Here is a 17,699-nt window from a genome sequence, read left to right as displayed (position 1 = left end):
GGCGACAGAGCGACACTCCGTCTCAAAAAAAAAAAAAAAAATACACATTCTCTGCCAGGCACGGTGGCTCACACCTGTAATACCAGCACTTTGGGAGGCCAAGACAGGCAGATCACTTGAGGTCAGGAGTTTGAGACCAGTCTGGCCAACATGGTAAAACCCCATCTCTACTAAAAATACAAAAAATTAGCCGGGCATGGTGGCGGCAGCCTGTAGTCCCAGCTACTCGGGAGGCTGAGGCAGGAGAATGGCGTGAACCCGGAAGGCGGAGCTTGGAATGAGCTGAGATTGCGCCACTGCACTCCAGCCTGGGAGACAGCGAGACTCCGTCTCAAAAAAAAAAAAATTAGCTGGGCATGGTGGCATGCGCCTGTAATCCCAGCTACTTAGGAAGCTGAGGCAGAAAAATCGCTTTAACCTGGGAAGTGGAGGTTGCAGTGAACCAAGATCGCGCCACTGCACTCCAGCCTGGTCAACAGAACAAGACTCTATCTTAATAAAAAAAAAAAGACACATTCTCAGGCCTCCCCTCCCTAATGAGAAACAATGGGGTGGAGCCCCGGCCACATGTTCAGCAAGCCCTCTGGGTGCTTCTGCTGCACACTGGAGTTTGAGAAAAAAGGCTAGTCTATTCCATGAAGTAGTGATTATGAGCCCCCCTTTGGAGATGAGGAAACCAAAGCTCAGTGATTAAAGTGCCCAAAGCCACCCAGCCAGGAGGCCGGTAAGTACCTACACCTCATTCCAAAGCTATCTGCCACATGGCCTTTGAAGCCAAATTAACTGTACCACTTGGTGTTCTCAGCTATTGAGCTGCTGCAACGTGCAACTACCTAAGAGGGTCGGGACCCAGAGGAAGAAGCCTGCACTCAGAAGTGATTAATTATAAATGCTTTTAAATCCATATCATCCATTAGCCCTAAACGATCAGCCATCCCCCAGGATGAGCCTACTTTTCCTTGTTCTATGTATCAGCAGGGTTACCATGAAGAGAAGATGGGGAGTTCCTCTATTTACAGCCCTTTCCACGTCCAATTCCTTATATTGCTTTGAACAGAAAGAGAATTAAGATACCTGTTCTGTCTCTAGAGGGCCTGAAAGTGAAGCACACACTGACTAGACCAGGACCAAGAGGAAACTGAATCAGGAAAAGGACTTTCTGTGCCCAGGAACAAAGCAGGCTCCAGCACCTAGGTAATAGGGGAATGAGTCACAGAAAGAATCCAATGCATGGATAGGGAGCATTTTAACAATGTTGCAGATCTGGTTCAAAAGAAGGCAGGTTTTTTGTTTTTGTTTTTTGACACACAGTCTTGCTCTGTTACCCAGGCTGGAGTTTCACTGCAACCTCCCCTTCCCAGTTGAAGTGATTTTCCTGCCTCAGCCTCCTGAGTAGCTGGGATGACAGGTGCATGCCACTATGCCCGACTAATTTTTGTATTTTTTTGGTTGACACAGGGCTTTGCCACACTGGCTAGGCTGGTCTCAAAAACTCTAGGCCTCAAGTGATCCGCCCACCTCAGCCTCCCAAAATGCTGGGATTACCGGCATGAGCCACCGTGGCTGGCCTAGGCTTTTTTTCTTTTTTAATCAAACACCGAATCTAGCGTCTCTCAGCTAAAATAAAATGATCCATTAATTACTGACATTCAAACCACAGTGTTTTCAAAGGTTCTAAGGTTAGGAAAGACCCAGAAATCTCGTTATTCACAATTCCCAACCTTCTAAATAAACTTGGTGGTGAGTTTCACACAACAAATTTATGCTGTAATTTAAATGAATACCTATTATTTTGTGGGGCCTTCTATAGGGGCCAGTGGAGCAGAAGGGAACCAAGCCTGGGAATTACACAGATTCACTCTGAATCCTGGCTGTGCCAGTTCCTCACAGCTTACTTAACCTCTCTGGGCCTCAGTTTTTCTACTCACAAATGGGTGGTAATCCCTATGTTAAGTGTTGATGTGAAATTATGGTGGTTTAAAAAAAAAGCTGCTGAAACGGCTTTCAACATATGCTTATTTCACTGTATTTGTTTTTCTAAGTTTCTATTTTTAGTTAACTTGAATGAACTAATTAAGCCATAAAGTTCCATTGATGAACTTATCAGAAAGTTTGTCAATTTTTTTTTCCTTTTAATTACATTTATTTTAACGCTGAATTTACTCCCGTGCCATAAGTTTTTGTTTCTTCAGTTTCTTCTGGGATATCTTTTTCTTCTGGGCAACTTCCTCTTCTGGTTTAGGAACAATCTGTTCCTTTTCAGTAAGGATCATCTCAATGTGGCAGGGAGAGCTCATGTATGGGTTAATGCGACCATGAGCTCTGTAGGTTCGTCGGCGCATCTTAGGTGCTTTGTTCACTTGGATATGCTCGATGACCAGAGAATCTACATCTAAACCCTTAAGTTCAGCATTACTCTCTGCATTTTTAAGCATGTGCAGCAAAAATTCAGCACTCTTCTTGGGCCACCGACCCTGTGTCCAGCCCCACTGCTTGGCCTGGGCACACCTGCCAACTCCACCATTGTAACGTCGGAATGGTACGCACTGTTTCTGTAAAGTGACATCTTTCAGATACTTCGTGGCTTTTCGAATATGCATACCCTTGATGGCCTGGGCAGTTTCACGAGTGTTCTTAAAGTGAACACGAAGATTGGAACCTCTTGATTTGCATGATTTCGTGGGGTTCTCCGGGTCAAGTGAATAGCGAACCATTTTCACAGATTACCTCAGGCCGCTTAGGGAAAGAGGAAGAGCGGTGGCTTCTGGGAGAACTCTGTCAATTTTTTTTGAGACAGAGTCTTGCTCTGTCACCAAGCTGGAGTGCAGTGGCGCGATCTCGGCTCACTGCAACCTCCGCCTCCCAGGTTCAAGCGATTATCCTGCCTGAGCCTCCTGAGTAGCTGGGACTACAGGCATGTGCCACCACGGCCAGCTAATTTTTGTATTTTTAGTAGAGATGGGGTTTCACCATGTTGGCCAGAATGGTCTGGATCCCTTGACCTCAGGGTGATCCGCCTGCCTCAGCCTCCTAAAGTGCTGGAATTACAGGTGTGAGCCACCATGCCCGGCAAGTTTGTCAATTTTCAAAAACTCAATAGATGGACATAAACATTCTTTTCACAATGCATCTGACAAAAAACAAATGTGCTCTTCCCATCCTCAACCACCTTAATCATATCACCCCACCTCCCTCAGTCCACTGTTAACTTGCAGTGTGTCTCTTCATCCCCGTGAGACCCGGTCCTCGAAGTCGGTAACAGTTATAATAATATTTTGGTGTACAACAGATCTGTTCAAATCATTTACTGGCTGTGCAACCTCAAGCATGTACCTTAAACTCCCTAGGCCTCAGTTTCCTCACCTGCAGATGAGGTGGATAAACCTATGCAACTGACACACAATTGCTGGACCAACAGTAGTGATTTCAACAACGGCGCGACAGAACAGTAGAGCCTGCAGTAACCGAGGCATAAAAATGTGCTCCCCTACCTCGAGGAATACTGATGACAGACCTTTACTGAGCACCTACTATCTATCAGAGACTGAGCCTGGTACTGGAGAAGTAAAGACAAGGTGACCACCGGCCTCCAAGATGTCACAGTGTCACAAGAGCCCCAGATACATGGACAATGTCGTGTTAAGTGCATCAACAGACTGTGTGGGGTGGTGAAGGTAGCATGGGAGAAAAACGGGCCAAACATCGGGGAGCTGCCCGGCAAAGTATTCACAGAAGATGTCTGTTTACACCGAATATGTGAGTCAAAAGCTCAGCAGACAAAAAGGGATACAAACTACATAATTCCTCACATCTTTTCCAGCCTCAACTTCCCCTAATCCAAGGCCAGCCATGGTGGCTGATGCCTGTAATCCCAGCACTTTGGGAGGCCAAGAAAGGTGGATCACTTGAAGTCAGGAGTTCAAGATCAGCCTGACCAGCATGGCAAAACCCCATCTATACTAAAAATACAAAAATTAGCCGGGCATGGTGGCACACACCTGTAGGCCCAGCTACTCGGGAGGCTGAGGCAGGAGAACCGCTTGAACCCGGGAGGCAGAGGTTTGCAGTGAGCCGAGATTGCGCCACTGTCACTGGGTGACAGGGTGAGACTCTATCTCAAAAAAAAAAAAAATTCCCCAAATCCAGCCCTCTGACTTCTCCAAGTCTCAGGGTCACCAGGTATACATGCCATAAAATGACAAAAATTGTGGTCCTTCACACCCTATAAGCCAGACAGAAAGGTTATGGGGAACAGTGAGAACTGCCAGAAAACTTAGAAAATTTTAATGCACGCCTGTAATCCCAGCACTTTGGGAGGCCGAGACGGGCGGATCACGAGGTCAGGAGTTCGAGACCATCCTGGCTAACACGGTGAAACCCCGTCTCTACTAAAAAATACAAAAAACTAGCCGGGCGAGGTGGCGGGCGCCTGTAGTCCCGGCTACTCAGGAGGCTGAGGCAGGAGAATGGCGTAAAAACCCGGGAGGCAGAGCTTGCAGTGAGCTGAGATCCGGCCACTGCACTCCAGCCTGGGCGACACAGCGAGACTCCGTCTCAAAAAAAAAAAAAAAAAAAAAAAAAGAAAATTTTAATGCACTTTCCAAAAGTATGACAAGGACAATTCCATGCATAAAAATCTCTTAGTACTTCAGTTCACAACTGAAAGTTGCCGCTCCTCCTAATTAAAGTTAAAAAAAAAAAAAGTCCCAAAACTTTTCAACTTTTGCAGGACTCTTATCAGAATCCCAATTCTTGGGAAATATTCCGCTCATTATGGAAGAGGGTTAGTGATACAGAGAATTTCTACAAAGGTTGGGTCATTATTCAAGGCTACATACACAAAGCTAGATATTATCACTTGAAAGTTTTACATTTCTTCACACCTCGAGCGCTTGGCCCAACACACACTGCTGGACGAGTTTTCCACAGAGCTCTCCATCTGGCCAGCTCAGGCTTCAGAGAGGCAAAAAGCCTCTGTAAACCACGGGAACTTAGTACATCCCACAAGACAATCCCAACTGGCTCCTGGTCCAGGGACTTGTGGGACGCAGTCCTGAATCATGCCTTAGAGTAACTTACACTTTACCAAAATCTTTAATAATCAGTATCTCAATTCCATGCTTACAAAAGAATAGCCCAGTGAGACTGGTAAAGATGACTAGCCCAATTTTAAAACTAGGGAAACAAGCTTTTAAAATGTAAAAGCAAAAATAGAGATAAATAAAACATTTAGGCCGGATGAGCTAGCCCACGCCTGTAATCCCAGCACTTTGGGAGGCCAAGGTGGGCGGATAACCTGAGGTCAGGAGTTCAAGACCAGCCTGGCCAACATGGTGAAACCCCGTCTCTACTAAAAATACAAAAATTAGCTGGGCGTGGTGGCTGGCGTGCGCCTGTAATCCCAGGTACGCCGGAGGCTGAGGCAGGAGAATCACTTGAACCTAGGAAGCGGAGGTTGCGGTGAGCCGAGATCGTGCCACTGCACTCTAGTCTGGGTGACAGAGTGTGACTCTGCCTCAAAAAAATAAATAAAAGATTTAAAAGTCTAGGTGCGCTTCCCCAACACAATCACTTGCCCCGAAAACAAGCACCGAACAAGTACCATTCAGAAGCAAATTGTAGTCCCTTTTGATATTGTATGTTGATTTAAATACAGATGAAAACTTAATTATCAGTGCTAACTCAATTACTGCTGTGCCAGATTCAGCAGATTTTGTCAGCACCTAGCAATCTGTATCTAGAACTACAAGAAGCACGTTTTCTGCCAAATCTTCATTATATTACATAATGAGAGGAAGCTGGGATTCTTAAAATTCACCTTTTCCCATCATTTTAACACCCTGTTCCAATCCGTTCTTTCACAGGGTATTTTCTGGAGGTGAAAAGGAAGAACTCATTACTTCTCATATTTTCCTGCCCACTTTCTTGTGTAAATGTTAAAAATAAAGGGGAAGGTAGGGTCCTGAACATCTCCCTAAAAAAAAAAAAGTTATTAAATGTGGTAAACAGAGCCCTGGAGCCCTAGCTTCCAGTTCTGCACTGACACAGTATCACTGAGTGACCTTGGGCAAATAACTGCAGTTCTGGGCCTCAGTTTCCCTCATCTAAACCCTAATAATGGTTAAGCCCTCTCCGCTCTTAAAGCGCACATTTTAGATACGTCCCCAGGGCAGCACAACTGTGAAGGAGTTGCCCAGACGGAGTCCTTGGGCGGAGAAATGGCCTTCCACAAGCTCCTGCCGGGGGGTTCACAGCGAGCTCAAGCTGCCCCAGGCAAAGCCACTGGGCAAACTTCAGGTCGCAAACAAAAACCTGTTGGCAACGACTCCTTTAGCAAAGGCCAGCCTCCCAACGCGCTCGACTCTGGGGGAGCCGCCCCATAGGGAGAGAGAGGAAGAGTCTCCTGGAAGAGGCCAGCCAGCCCCCACGCACCCATTCACCCACCCGGATCAGCCGAGCAGGACGGCCGGGCCGGGTGGGTCTCTGCCATCCCACGCGGAACAAAAGGCAGCTGGAGCCTGGCTCTTCCGCCCCCGTCCCCGCTGTTCCGTGGGGGTGGGGGCTGGGGAGTGGGGAGCTTGGTCCCCGAGGACGGAAGGGGGCCCCGCTACAGCCCCCAGGAAAGGTGAGACGGGCGGGATCCCGGACAGAGAAAATGACCCCTCCCCGGATTCCCGGAGGGCGCCCGGGCCGGGCTCTGCACGGGGGCGGGCGGGAGACCAGGCTGGGATCAGGAGGAAGGGGCGCCGGGCCCGGGGAGAGGAGGAACGTGCTCTGGGGAGGGGGGCGGGGTTGTTCCAATATGAAGGGGGCTCCAGGATCTGAGGAGGGAGTAAGGGGCGCCCTGGACTCTGGGGACATAAAAGGAGGTGCTCAGTGATAGGGACGGGTAAGGGGGGGAGATCCTTGCAGCGGAAAGCTGGATCCAGATGGGGAGGGGGTCATGCTCCAGTCCGTGGGGCGGGGCCTGGTTGGAAAGAAGGGAATCCCCCAGAGCCTAGCGTAGGGACCAGTGGGGTGGCAGGGGTGCATACCCTGGCGGGGCTGGTGAGGTAAGAGAGCCTGTGCTCTGGGGGCGTCCGCGCCCTGGAGAGGGGGAGGGTCCTCGCCCTGGTGACTCGCTCTGGCCCCGGAGCCCCACGGGCTCTGGCTCACCTCTGCTCCTCCGGGCCGGCGTGGGTGCGCCGCTGCGGCCGCCGGCAGCGCTGGGGAGGCGGGAGCGACCGGAGCCCGCGGAGCCGCCGCCACCGCCGCGTCTGGCTCCGTTTGACACCCACACACCAGCCAACATGGCGGCCGGGAGGGGGCGCGCCGGACGCGTGCGCGCGCCCGCAGACCCCGCCCCCGAGCCCGCCTAGGCCCCGCCCCACGCCCGCAGGCCACGCCCCTGCGACCCCGCCAGGGCCCCGCCCTTGTGGTCCACGCACTTCCCCCCGCCCCCGGCCTCCTGCGCTCCAGGACCCCACGCAGACGGCCCACCCTTCCGCAGCGTCCCACAGTCGACGCTCGCGCCCCCAAACAACCCCCAATCCCGGGCGCCACACAAGCCCTGACAAATTAATACCCGAACGCGCGCACTCTGAGCCCCCTCAGGCCCCTCCACCCGGTGCACACTCACGGCCCCCTACACTGACGGCCGGGCAGCACGCGCGGGCCCCGCCCCGTCAAGCAGAAACTCACGCTCCGGCCCGCCGGTTTCACTCAAAAATCTTGTTCAGTAGGAGAGACTGGAAAGGGGCCAGGGCCTGCCGGGAGCTGGTAGGGTTGGGTTCTTAGGCTACAAGTGTGTTCACTTTATGAAGATGCGCGGAAGTACACTTTGGATTTGTGCGCTTTTCCGTGCGTGTATTTCACGTCAATAAAATATACTCAAAAACGACTCGGAGAAGTCTATAGGCTTCTTTAGGCTGCTCAAGGGGTTACCTAAAGGCACGAATGGCAAGTGGTTACCTAAATGGCTCGAAAACGGAAACCCTTGACGGGCAGGCACCCACAAGGCACCTCCTGTGTGCCAAGCCCTGTGCTGGGCACAGAAATGAGACAACCCCAAATGCCTCGAATGAGAATCCCGGAACTGGAGGGGCCAGAACTGGAGGCTGCACCTCAAAGCTGAGTAACCTGCTCCAATCAGGGTGGGAGTCAGCAGAGACCTCTCACAGCAGGGGCGCGGAGCATGAGTCAGGGCTTGCTAGGTGGGCAGAGGACACCATCCCTGTTGGCTGGGTGACATCAACACTGTGCCTAGCCCTGGCTTCAGGGAAGCTGTGACTAGAAGTCTTCCTCTGCCGTAACTCACTGAGGGACCTTAAACAAGTAACCGTACTTCTCTGAGCCTCAGATTCCTCCTCCCTGTAGAGGAACCAGGGAATGAAAGTATCCCTTGAGGTTCTAACAACCTGGAATCTGGAATCTCATTCTCTGGCAAAAAAAAAAAAAAAAAAAATACAATAAAAATGGAGAGAGCTTGTAACACGTTTGCAAAACCACATGGCCACTTTTCCTTTGAAAAGTCAAACACTGGTAGTTCTAGATGCTAGAAACACTCTCCAGTTAACCACCCTTCCCACTGCTTGGTGTCCCTTCTCCACCGACAAAGGGAATCATGCTCTATATGCCTGCCTTGCAGCAGAAGCTGGAGCTCCCCGTTTTGAACTTGGTCCACCCTCATCCCAGAGAATGCCCTGGACCAGTCCATCATTCCTTGTGAGCCTCACCTCTTTACCACATCTGTAAGGAAAGCAGAACTTTACACTGCAATCGTGCTTCTGCCCTGAGTTGACAATGTCAGATGAGTTATAGCACATAGCTGATGCACAGTAGAGGCGTGATGCTTCTAAACCAGCACTGTTCAGCAGAATTTCCCTCCACGATGGAAATGTTCTTTCTGCGTGCTGTCCAGTAGGATAGCCATGAGTCACAGGAGGCCAGTGAGCACTTGAAATGTGGCTAGTGAGACTGAGGGGCTGAATTTTTTAAACTTTATTAAACTTTCATTAATTTAAATGTAAATAGCCACATGTGGCTAGATGCTACCATGCTGACCAGTGCTGGCCTAAAACTTTACCACAATTCCACAAGTGCTCTTTCTTTCTTTCTTTCTTTCTTTCTTTCTTTCTTTCTTTTTCTTTCTTTCTTTCTTTCTTTCCTTCCTTCCTTCCTTCCTTCCTTCCTTCCTTCCTTCCTTCCTTCCTTCCTTCTTTCTTTCTTTCTTTCTTTCTCTCTCTCTCTCTCTTTCTTTCTTTTGAGACAGAGTCTCACTCTATTCCCCAGGCTGGAATGCAATGGCGCAATATCAGCTCACTGCAACCTCCACCTCCCAGGTTCAAGTGATTCTCCTGCCTCAGCCTCCCAAGTAACTACGATTACAGGCACGCACCACCACACCTGGCTAATTTTTGTATTTTAGTAGAGACAGGGTTTCACCATGTTGGCCAGGCTGGTCTCAAACTCCTGACCTCACGATCCACCCGCCTCAGCCTCCCAAAGTGTTGGGATTTCAGGCGTGAGCCACTGCACCCGGCAAGGTGCACATTCTTACTGTTCACATTTTACAGACAAGAAATTGAGGTTTGGAGAGATGCTGGGGCTTGGCCACCCAGGCCCACTTTTCCATATGCAAAGCCTAATACTCCCCTTCACCACCCACCTAGCAAGTGTGTGTACCGGCACAGATAATATGCAAGCTTAGAAAGAGAACTGGATACAGATAATGAGATGATGAGCTAACCTACAGGACAAGAAGTGAGTTGGAGAATACTAGATTAGGCCAGGCTTGGGAGGTGGCAGAGAGTGTCCTGAGGCTGGAAGACCACCACCCATATGCAAGGTCAGAGGGGACATTCTTGCATTCCTCAAAGTCATTTCTCTTTCCTGGATACCCTCCTTGAAGCCTATCAGCCCCCTAGCATTCCTCTCTCAATTCACATGCTCATGATGATCCCTTGATATCATCAGCCTTATTCCTATTTTAGATGCGGAAACTGAGGCAGCATGTGGCAGGGCTAGGATTCAATTCCAGGTTCTATGAGTCTAGAGCACGTAAGCAGTCTTGCAGAGGAACTTGCAGGATAAGCTGAACATTTCATCCGTGACCAAAGCAGTCCATGGAAAACAGGGCTGGAGGAGACATTCTCATCTGCCCTTGCAGAGGTTTGGACGTTGGTTCCAGGTGGATAATGGGGCAGACCGATGGGGCTGGTTGGAGAGGTATATTTCAGAAGAAAGAGCTGGCAGTGCAGGCCAGGGGTGTCTCTGGGGTTAGGGAAGGAGGGTTTCAAGCAGGAAGGGACTTTGGGGAAAAGACTGGCAGGCAGCAGACAGGGACAGACTGCATGCTGAGTGAAAAGAATCACTTAGGCCGGGCGCGGTGGCTCAAGCCTGTAATCCCAGCACTTTGGGAGGCCGAGACGGGCGGATCACGAGGTCAGGAGTTCGAGACCATCCTGGCTAACACGGTGAAACCCCGTCTCTACTAAAAAATACAAAAAACTAGCCGGGCGAGGTGGTGGGCGCCTGTAGTCCCAGCTACTCGGGAGGCTGAGGCAGGAGAACAGCGTAAAAACCCGGGAGGCGGAGCTTGCAATGAGCTGAGATCCGGCCACTGCACTCCAGCCTGGGCGACACAGCAAGACTCCGTCTCAAAAAAAAAAAAAAAGAAAAAAAGAAAAGAATCACTTAGCACAGGTGCAGAACAGGCCCCCCCGGGGTCTTCACCAAAGGCTTGAAATCTATATTCAAAACTATTTGTCCCACAAAAAGAAACTTGTGTTGGCAATCCAGAAACACCTCATTTCTTGTCCACCAACTTGCTGCTTGACCTTGACCACGTCACTGCCCCTCCCTGGGCCTCAGTTTCTCCATCTGTGAAGTGGAAATAATAACTCCTCCCTTCCCCTAGGATTGCATTCTGGCTCAGGTGAAAAGGCAGAGGAGGAAATGCTTTGGAAACTGTAAATGCACTGGATGGGTGTTGATGGCAGTTCTTCTATTAAGGACATTGAAATGAATGGAGTCATCCTTTCCCCTCTAGGGGCTGGAATTCTAGAAGGACAGAGAAATTATGAGCTTGAGCAGCATGAACATGAGCAGAAACCAAATGCCACATAGACAATCAAGAGAAAGAGCTATGACAGCTCTCACAAGAGGAAGTTTCCTTCTAGCTCATGGGGAAGGAAGGACCTGTGCCGACATCCTGGAAGTGCAGGTGCTGGAGAAAGGAAATAGTAATAATAATGACAACAAAGTAGTGAGCATTGTGCAAATGCTTCGCATGAAGTATCTCATTTCCTCCTCATAAAAACCCTAAGAACTTGAGACCACCGTTATCCTCATTTTACCAATGCGGTTCAGAAAGCTTCCATTATTTGCCCAAGATAACACAGCTAAAAAGTGGTAACCCTGGAAAACCCAAGCCTAAACTCCAAACCTAAACTATTTTTTTTGAGACAAAGTTTCATTCTTGTTACCCAGGCTGGAGTGCAGTGGCGCGGAGCTCACCGCAGCCTCCGCCTCCCAGATTCAAGCAATTTTCCTGCCTCAGCCTCCCGAGTAGCTGGAATTACAGACATGTGCCACCACACCTGGCTAATTTCTGTATTTTTAAATTCACTCACTTATTTATTTATTTATTTATTTATTTATTTATTTATTTATTTGAGATGGAGTCACACTCTGTCGCCCAGGCTGGAGTGCAGTGGCGCAATCTCGGCTCGTTGCACCCTCCGCCTCCCAGGTTCAAGCAATTCTCCTGAGTAGCTGTGATTACCTGCATGCGCCTCCATGCCCAGCTAATTTTGGTATTTTTTTTAGTAGACACGGGTTTCACCATGTTGGTCAGCCTGGTCTCGAACTCCTGACCTCAGGTGATCCACCTGCCTTGGCCTCCCAAAGTGATAGGATTACAGGTATGAGCCACCACATCCGTTCCTTCTATTTTTTTTAGAGACAGGGTTTCGCCCATGTTGGCCAGGCTGGTCTTGAATACCTGAATTCAGGTGATCTGTCCACCTTGGCCTCCCAAAGTGCTGGGATTACAGGAGTGAGCCACCATGCCTTTTTTTTTTTTTTTTTTTTTTTTTTTTTTAATTTTGGTGACAGGGTCTTGTTCTGTCACCCAGGCTAGAGTGCAGTGGCACAATCATGGTTCACTGCATCCTCAATCTCCTAGGCTCAAACAATCCTCGTACCTCAGGCTCCCAAGTAGCTGGGACTACACCACACTTGGCTATTTTTTCTAATTTTTTTGTAGAGACAGGGTCACACAATGTTGCCCAGGCTGTTCTCAAACTCCTGGAGTTGACCCCCTGCCTCAGCCATCCACTCAAAGTGCTGAGATTACAGGGATGAGCCACCATGCCTAAAACTAAGAATCTGAATAGGCTGAAGGGAGTGATTCCTCCTCCCTTCCAGCTCTGCGCCTGAGTCAATTAGAGCTTTCTCTCCCTGGTCAGTGACTGCTTCAGGAATGGGCACCTGACTCATGGCAGACCAATGAGTCTCAAGCCAAGCCCAGGACTTCTACAGAAAGCATTGAAAAAAGAAGCTTCTAGGGGCTGGGATGTGGTGGCTCATGTCTGTAATCCCAGCACTTTGGGAGGTTGAGGCAGGCGGATCACCTGAGGTCAGGAGTTTGAAACCAGCCTGGCCAATATGGTGAAACCCCATCTCAACTAAAGGTACAAAATTAGCCGGGTGTGGTGGCATGCATCTGTAATCCCAGCTACTCGGGAGGCTTATACAGGAGTATCGCTTGAATCCTGGGAGGCGGAGGCTGCAGTGAGCTGAGATCATGCCACTGCACCCCAGCCTGGGGAACGAGAGCAAAACTTCGTCTCAAAAAAAAAAAAAAAAAAAAGGCCGGGCGTGGTGGCTCATGCCTGTAATCCCAGCACTCTGGGAGGCCAAGGCGGGCGGATCAGGAGGTCAGGAGATCGAGACCATCCTCGCCAAAATGGTGAAATGCTATCTCTACTAAAAATACAAAAAATTAGCTGGGCATGTTGGCGCGTGCCTGTAATCCCAACTACTCAGGATGCTGAGGCAGGAGAATTGCTTGAACCAGGGAGTCAGAGGTTGTAGTGAGCCCAGATTGCGCCACTGCACTCCAGCCTGGCAAGAATGAGACTCCTTCTCAAAAAAAAAAAAACCCAACCCAGGCCAGGTGAAGTGGCTCATAGTTATAATCCTAGCACTTTTGGTGCTCCACACAGGAGGATCACTTGAGCTTAGGAGTAGGAGGCCAGCCTGGGCAACATAGTGGGACCTCGTCTCTACGAAAAAAAAAAAAATTTGTTTTAATTAGTTGGATGTGGTGGTGCTCACTTGTAGTCCCAGCTACTCGGGAGGCTGAGGCAGGAGGATCCCTTAAGCCTAGCAGGTTGAGGCTGCAATGAGCCGTGATTGTACCACTGTACTCCAGCCTGGACAACAGAGCAAGACCCTGACTCAAAAAAAAGAAAAAAGAAAAAAAAAAAAAGAAAGAAAGAAAAACAAAAACCCCACTCAAATTGGCTTAAATGATAATTGGAATCAATTGGCTCATTTAACCAAAATTTCCAGAGCTAGGGTTCAAGTGCAGTGCGATCAAGGCTCTAGCTCCATTCTTTGACGTATGCCTCTTGGACATGTGGCCATTTTCCTCGGCTGGTGTTTTGACTAGCTGCAAATTGGCTGTGGCACATCCATGCCTCAGATCTGTGATCACGCCATGGAAAACAGCAGGCTGGGTGCGGTGGTTCACGCCCATAATCCCAGCACTTTGGGTGGCCAAGGCAGGCAGATCACGAGGTCAGGAGGTTGAGACTAGCCTGGCCAATATGGTGAAACCCCATCTCTACTAAAAATACAAAAATCAGCCGGGTGTGGTGGCGCGTGCCTGTAGTGCCAGCTACTCGGGAGACTGAGGAAGGAGAATCGCTTGAACCCGGGAGGTGGAGGTTGCAGTGAGCCGAGATCACGCCATTGCACTACAGCCTGGGTGACAGAGTGAGACTCCATCTCAGAAAAGAAGAAGGAGGGAAGGAAGGAAGGAAAGAAGGAAGGAAGGGAGGGAGGGAGGGAGGGAGGGAGGGAGGAAGGAAGGAAGGAAGGAAGGAAGGAAGGAAGGAAGGAAGGAAGGAAGGAAGGAAGGAAGGAGGGAAGGAAGGAAGGAAACAAAACAACAACAACAACAAAAAAAAAAAAAACAGAGAGCATCTCTTTCTCCTAGCTCAGCAAACTAAAATCCTAGGCTTGCTCTGAATGGAAGAACTTGGATCATGGAAGGGTGATGTGGGGAATTAAGGGTAATTGGCTTAGTCAAATCAAGGCTCACTCCCAGAGTTGGGAGAAGAACAAATGCTGGCAGGTGACCAGGAGTATCCACCACACTAATGAATTCCCTTTTCTCCTTCACGCGGTCCACCTGCATTTTCATTAGTCAGTATCCAGATTCATGATAGTAACACCATTTTCTGGTTTTTTTTTTTTTTGGGGGGGGGTTGGTTTGTTTTGTTTTGTTTTTTGAGACCAAGTTTCAAAAGAGACTCCATCCCAGGCTGGAGTGCAGTGGCTCAATCTTGGCTCACTGCAAGCTCCGCCTCCCGAGTTCAAGCGATTCTCCTGCCTCAGCCTCCTAAGTAGCTGGGATTACAGGCATGCGCCACCACACCCAGCTAATTTTGTATTTTTAGTGGAGAGAGGGTTTCACCATGTTGGTCAGGCTGGTCTCGAACTCCTGACCTCAGGTTATTCTCCCACCTCAGCCTCCCAGAGTGCTAAGATTAACCCCATTTTCAGGCCGGGCGCGGTGGCTCACGCCTGTAATCCCAGCACTTTGGGAGGCCGAGACGGGCGGATCACGAAGTCGGGAGATCGAGACCATCCTGACTAACACGGTGAAACCCCGTCTCTACTAAAAATACAAAAATTAGCCGGGCGGGGTGGCGGGCGCCTGTAGTCCCAGCTACTCGGGAGGCTGAGGCAGGAGAATGGCGGGAACCCGGGAAGGCGGAGCTTGCAGTGAGTGGAGATCGCGCCACTGCACTCCAGTCTGGGCGACAGAGCGAGACTCCGTCTCAAAAAAAAAAAAAAAAAAAAAAAAGATTAACCCCATTTTCAAATGGTTTCCATTTAGCTTTTTTGATAGTTCCAAACTTTCATACTTTCAGTCTTCATTAAATCAATTAATAAACTGATCATTCTGCTTCAATGACCCTCATCATTTTTTCTCCCTAGAGCATGATGTGTAACTATAAAAATAGCATCCACTCAATATCTAGTCTCTGATCTTATGGCACATTTCTCTTCCATTAATTTTTAGGTTTTTTCCCAAAGTGGTGAAGATTCCAAACAAGATGGGCCATTTAAAAAATGTTTTCGGGCCAGTCGCGGTGGCTTACGCCTGTAATCCTAGCACTTTGGGAGGCCGAGGTGGCTGGATCACAAGGTCAGGAGTTCAAGACCAGCCTGGCCAACATTGTGAAAACCCATCTCTACTAAAGATACAAAAAATTGCCTGGGCGTGGTGACACACGCCTGTAATCCCAGCTACTTGGGAGGCTGAGGCAGGAGAATCACTTGAACCCAGGAGGCAGAGGTTGCAGTGAGCCAAGATCATACCATTGCACTCCAGCCTGGGGGACAGGGTGAGACTCCATCTCAAAAGAAAAAAAAAAAATGTTTTTGACTAGACACAGTGACTCACACCTGTAATCTCAATCTCAGCACTTTGGGAGGCTGACCAAGGTGGAGGGACCACTTGAGGTCAGGAGTTTGAGACCATCCTGGCCAATGTGGCAAAACCCCATCTCTACTAAAAATACAAAAATTAGCCAGGCATGGTGGTGCATGCCTATAATCCCAGCTACTCGGGAAGCTGAAGCAGGAGAATCCCATGAACCCAGGAGGTGGAAGTTGGAGTGAGCCAAGATCATGCCACTGCACTCCAGCCTGGGCAACAGAGCAAGACTCCGTCTCAAAAAAAAAAAAAGTTTTCTTCAACTTGTCAAATTCTGACTTGAAATAGTTATCATAGGCTGAGCCTGGTGGTTCACACCTGTAATCCCAGCACTTTGGGAGACAGGTGGGAGAATCGCTTGGGTCTAGTAGCGAGACCTTGTCTCAAAAACAAATCAGCCAGGCACGGTGGCTCGCGCCTGTAATCCCAGCACTCTTTTGGGAGGCCGAGGCGGGCGGATCATGAGGTCAGGAGATTGAGACCATCCTGGCCAACATGGCGAAACCCCGTCTGTACTAAAAATACAAAAATTAGCTGGGTGTGGTGGTGGGCACCTGTAATCTCAGCTACTCAGGAGGCTGAGGCAGGAGAATGGCTTGAACCTGGGAGGCACAGGTTACAGTGAGCCAAGATCACGCCACTGCACTCCAGCCTGGTAACAGAGGAAGACTCTGTCTCAAAAAAAAAAAAAAAAAAAAAAAAAAAAAAAAAAAGACTGGGCGCGGTGGCTCATGCCTGTAATCCCAGCACTTTGGGAGGCCAAGGTAGGCAGATCACAAGGTCAGGAGTTCGAGACCAGCCTGACCAACACAGTGAAACCCCCATCTCTACAAAAAAAAAAAAAAAAATAGAAAAATTAGCCGGGCGTGGTGGTGTGTGCCTGTAATCCCAGCTACTTGGGAGGCTGAGGCAGGAGAACGGCGTGAACCCAGGAGGCGGAGCTTACAGTGAGCCAAGATCACATCACTGTACTCCAGCCTGGGCGATAGAGCAAGACTCTGACTCAAAAAAAAAAAAAGAAAGAAAGAAAAACAAAACAAACAAAATACAAAAACACAACAACAAAAACCAAACAACACCCCCCCGCCGCCACCAAAGAAAATAAATAGTAACTACTTGGACTAAACATTTCACGTGCATTGTTTTAGTAAACAGACACAACCTTGGCTTCATGTCTTTTTTGTTTTCTGTCACCCAGGCTGGAGTGCAGTGGTGAGATCTCGGCTCACTGCAACCTCCACCTCCCAGGTTCAAGTGATTCTCCTGCCTCAGCCTCCACAGTACCTGAAATTACAGGTGCAGGCCACCATGCCCAGCTAATTTTTGTATTTTTAGTAGACACAGTTTTACCATGTTGGCCAGGCTGGTCTTGAATTCCTGACCTCAAGTGATCCGCCTGCTTTGGCCTCCCAAAGTGCTAAGATTACAGGTGTAAGCCATGATACCGGGTCTTGGCTCGTTTCTTGACAGATCCTTGCAACAGGGTAGGACAGGCACACTTATCACTGTTTAACAGATGAGCAAAGTAAACTAAGGTGCAGAGAGGGGCAATCGCTGGTGGCCCAGCTGATAGGCTGAGATTTTCACATGTCAGTCAGAGCCAGGGACCAGCATCTATCCACTATTCTCTGCTGTCCTCTCAGAGCGCCCCTTCTTTGGAAATGTGCACAGCACCTTTCTACAAGAGACTCTTGGTGTGGTCTGAAAAAGCTGTAGCCCCTCTCCTGCCTCAGAAGGGCATTGTGCTTGCTTCTTCAGAAAATTTACAGACAAGTTTCACACACTTAAAACTTTCAGCTTGGTTTGAGAGTTAAAACATAACCACTTCAAACTGTAATGCAAAGAAGTCTGCTCAAAAGAGTAGCATTTAACCAGCCTGGGCAACATAGGGAAACCCCATCTCTACAAAAAAATACAAAAATTAGCCAGACACGGTGGCACATGCCTATAATCTCAGCTATTCAGGAGGCTGAGGCAGGAGAAT

At 49.1% G+C, this 17,699-nt stretch overlaps 2 protein-coding genes across 10 annotated transcripts in view; both read right to left on the bottom strand.

The window, feature by feature from the left end:
- The window catches only part of EPN2 (epsin 2), a 103,587-nt gene extending 96,298 nt beyond the window's left edge, over positions 1-7,289 (bottom strand). For all 9 annotated transcript variants that reach the window (XM_001098498.5, XM_015118779.3, XM_077970515.1 and 6 more), the window contains exon 1: positions 7,156-7,289. The gene's annotated coding sequence lies outside the window, so the exon portion shown is untranslated. The remainder of the gene's footprint in view (positions 1-7,155) is intronic.
- On the bottom strand, positions 2,120-2,749 carry LOC702723 (large ribosomal subunit protein uL22). The gene has a single exon (XM_015118781.3). The coding sequence runs from the start codon at positions 2,712-2,714 to the stop codon at positions 2,160-2,162; it is 555 nt and encodes a 184-aa protein (XP_014974267.2). The 5' UTR covers positions 2,715-2,749; the 3' UTR covers positions 2,120-2,159.
- Positions 7,290-17,699: the final 10,410 nt, after the last annotated feature.

The sequence above is a fragment of the Macaca mulatta genome, chromosome 16 (genome assembly GCF_049350105.2).
Source record: "Macaca mulatta isolate MMU2019108-1 chromosome 16, T2T-MMU8v2.0, whole genome shotgun sequence".
Lineage (NCBI taxonomy): Eukaryota > Metazoa > Chordata > Mammalia > Primates > Cercopithecidae > Macaca > Macaca mulatta.
The sequence above is the reverse complement of the archived record's forward strand: the minus strand, read 5'-3'. Positions and strand labels throughout refer to the sequence as shown.

Excerpts from the sequence above, each read along its gene's own strand:
- LOC702723 (XM_015118781.3), bottom strand. The coding sequence starts at position 2,714 with ATGGTTCGCTATTCACTTGACCCGGAGAACCCCACGAAATCATGCAAA.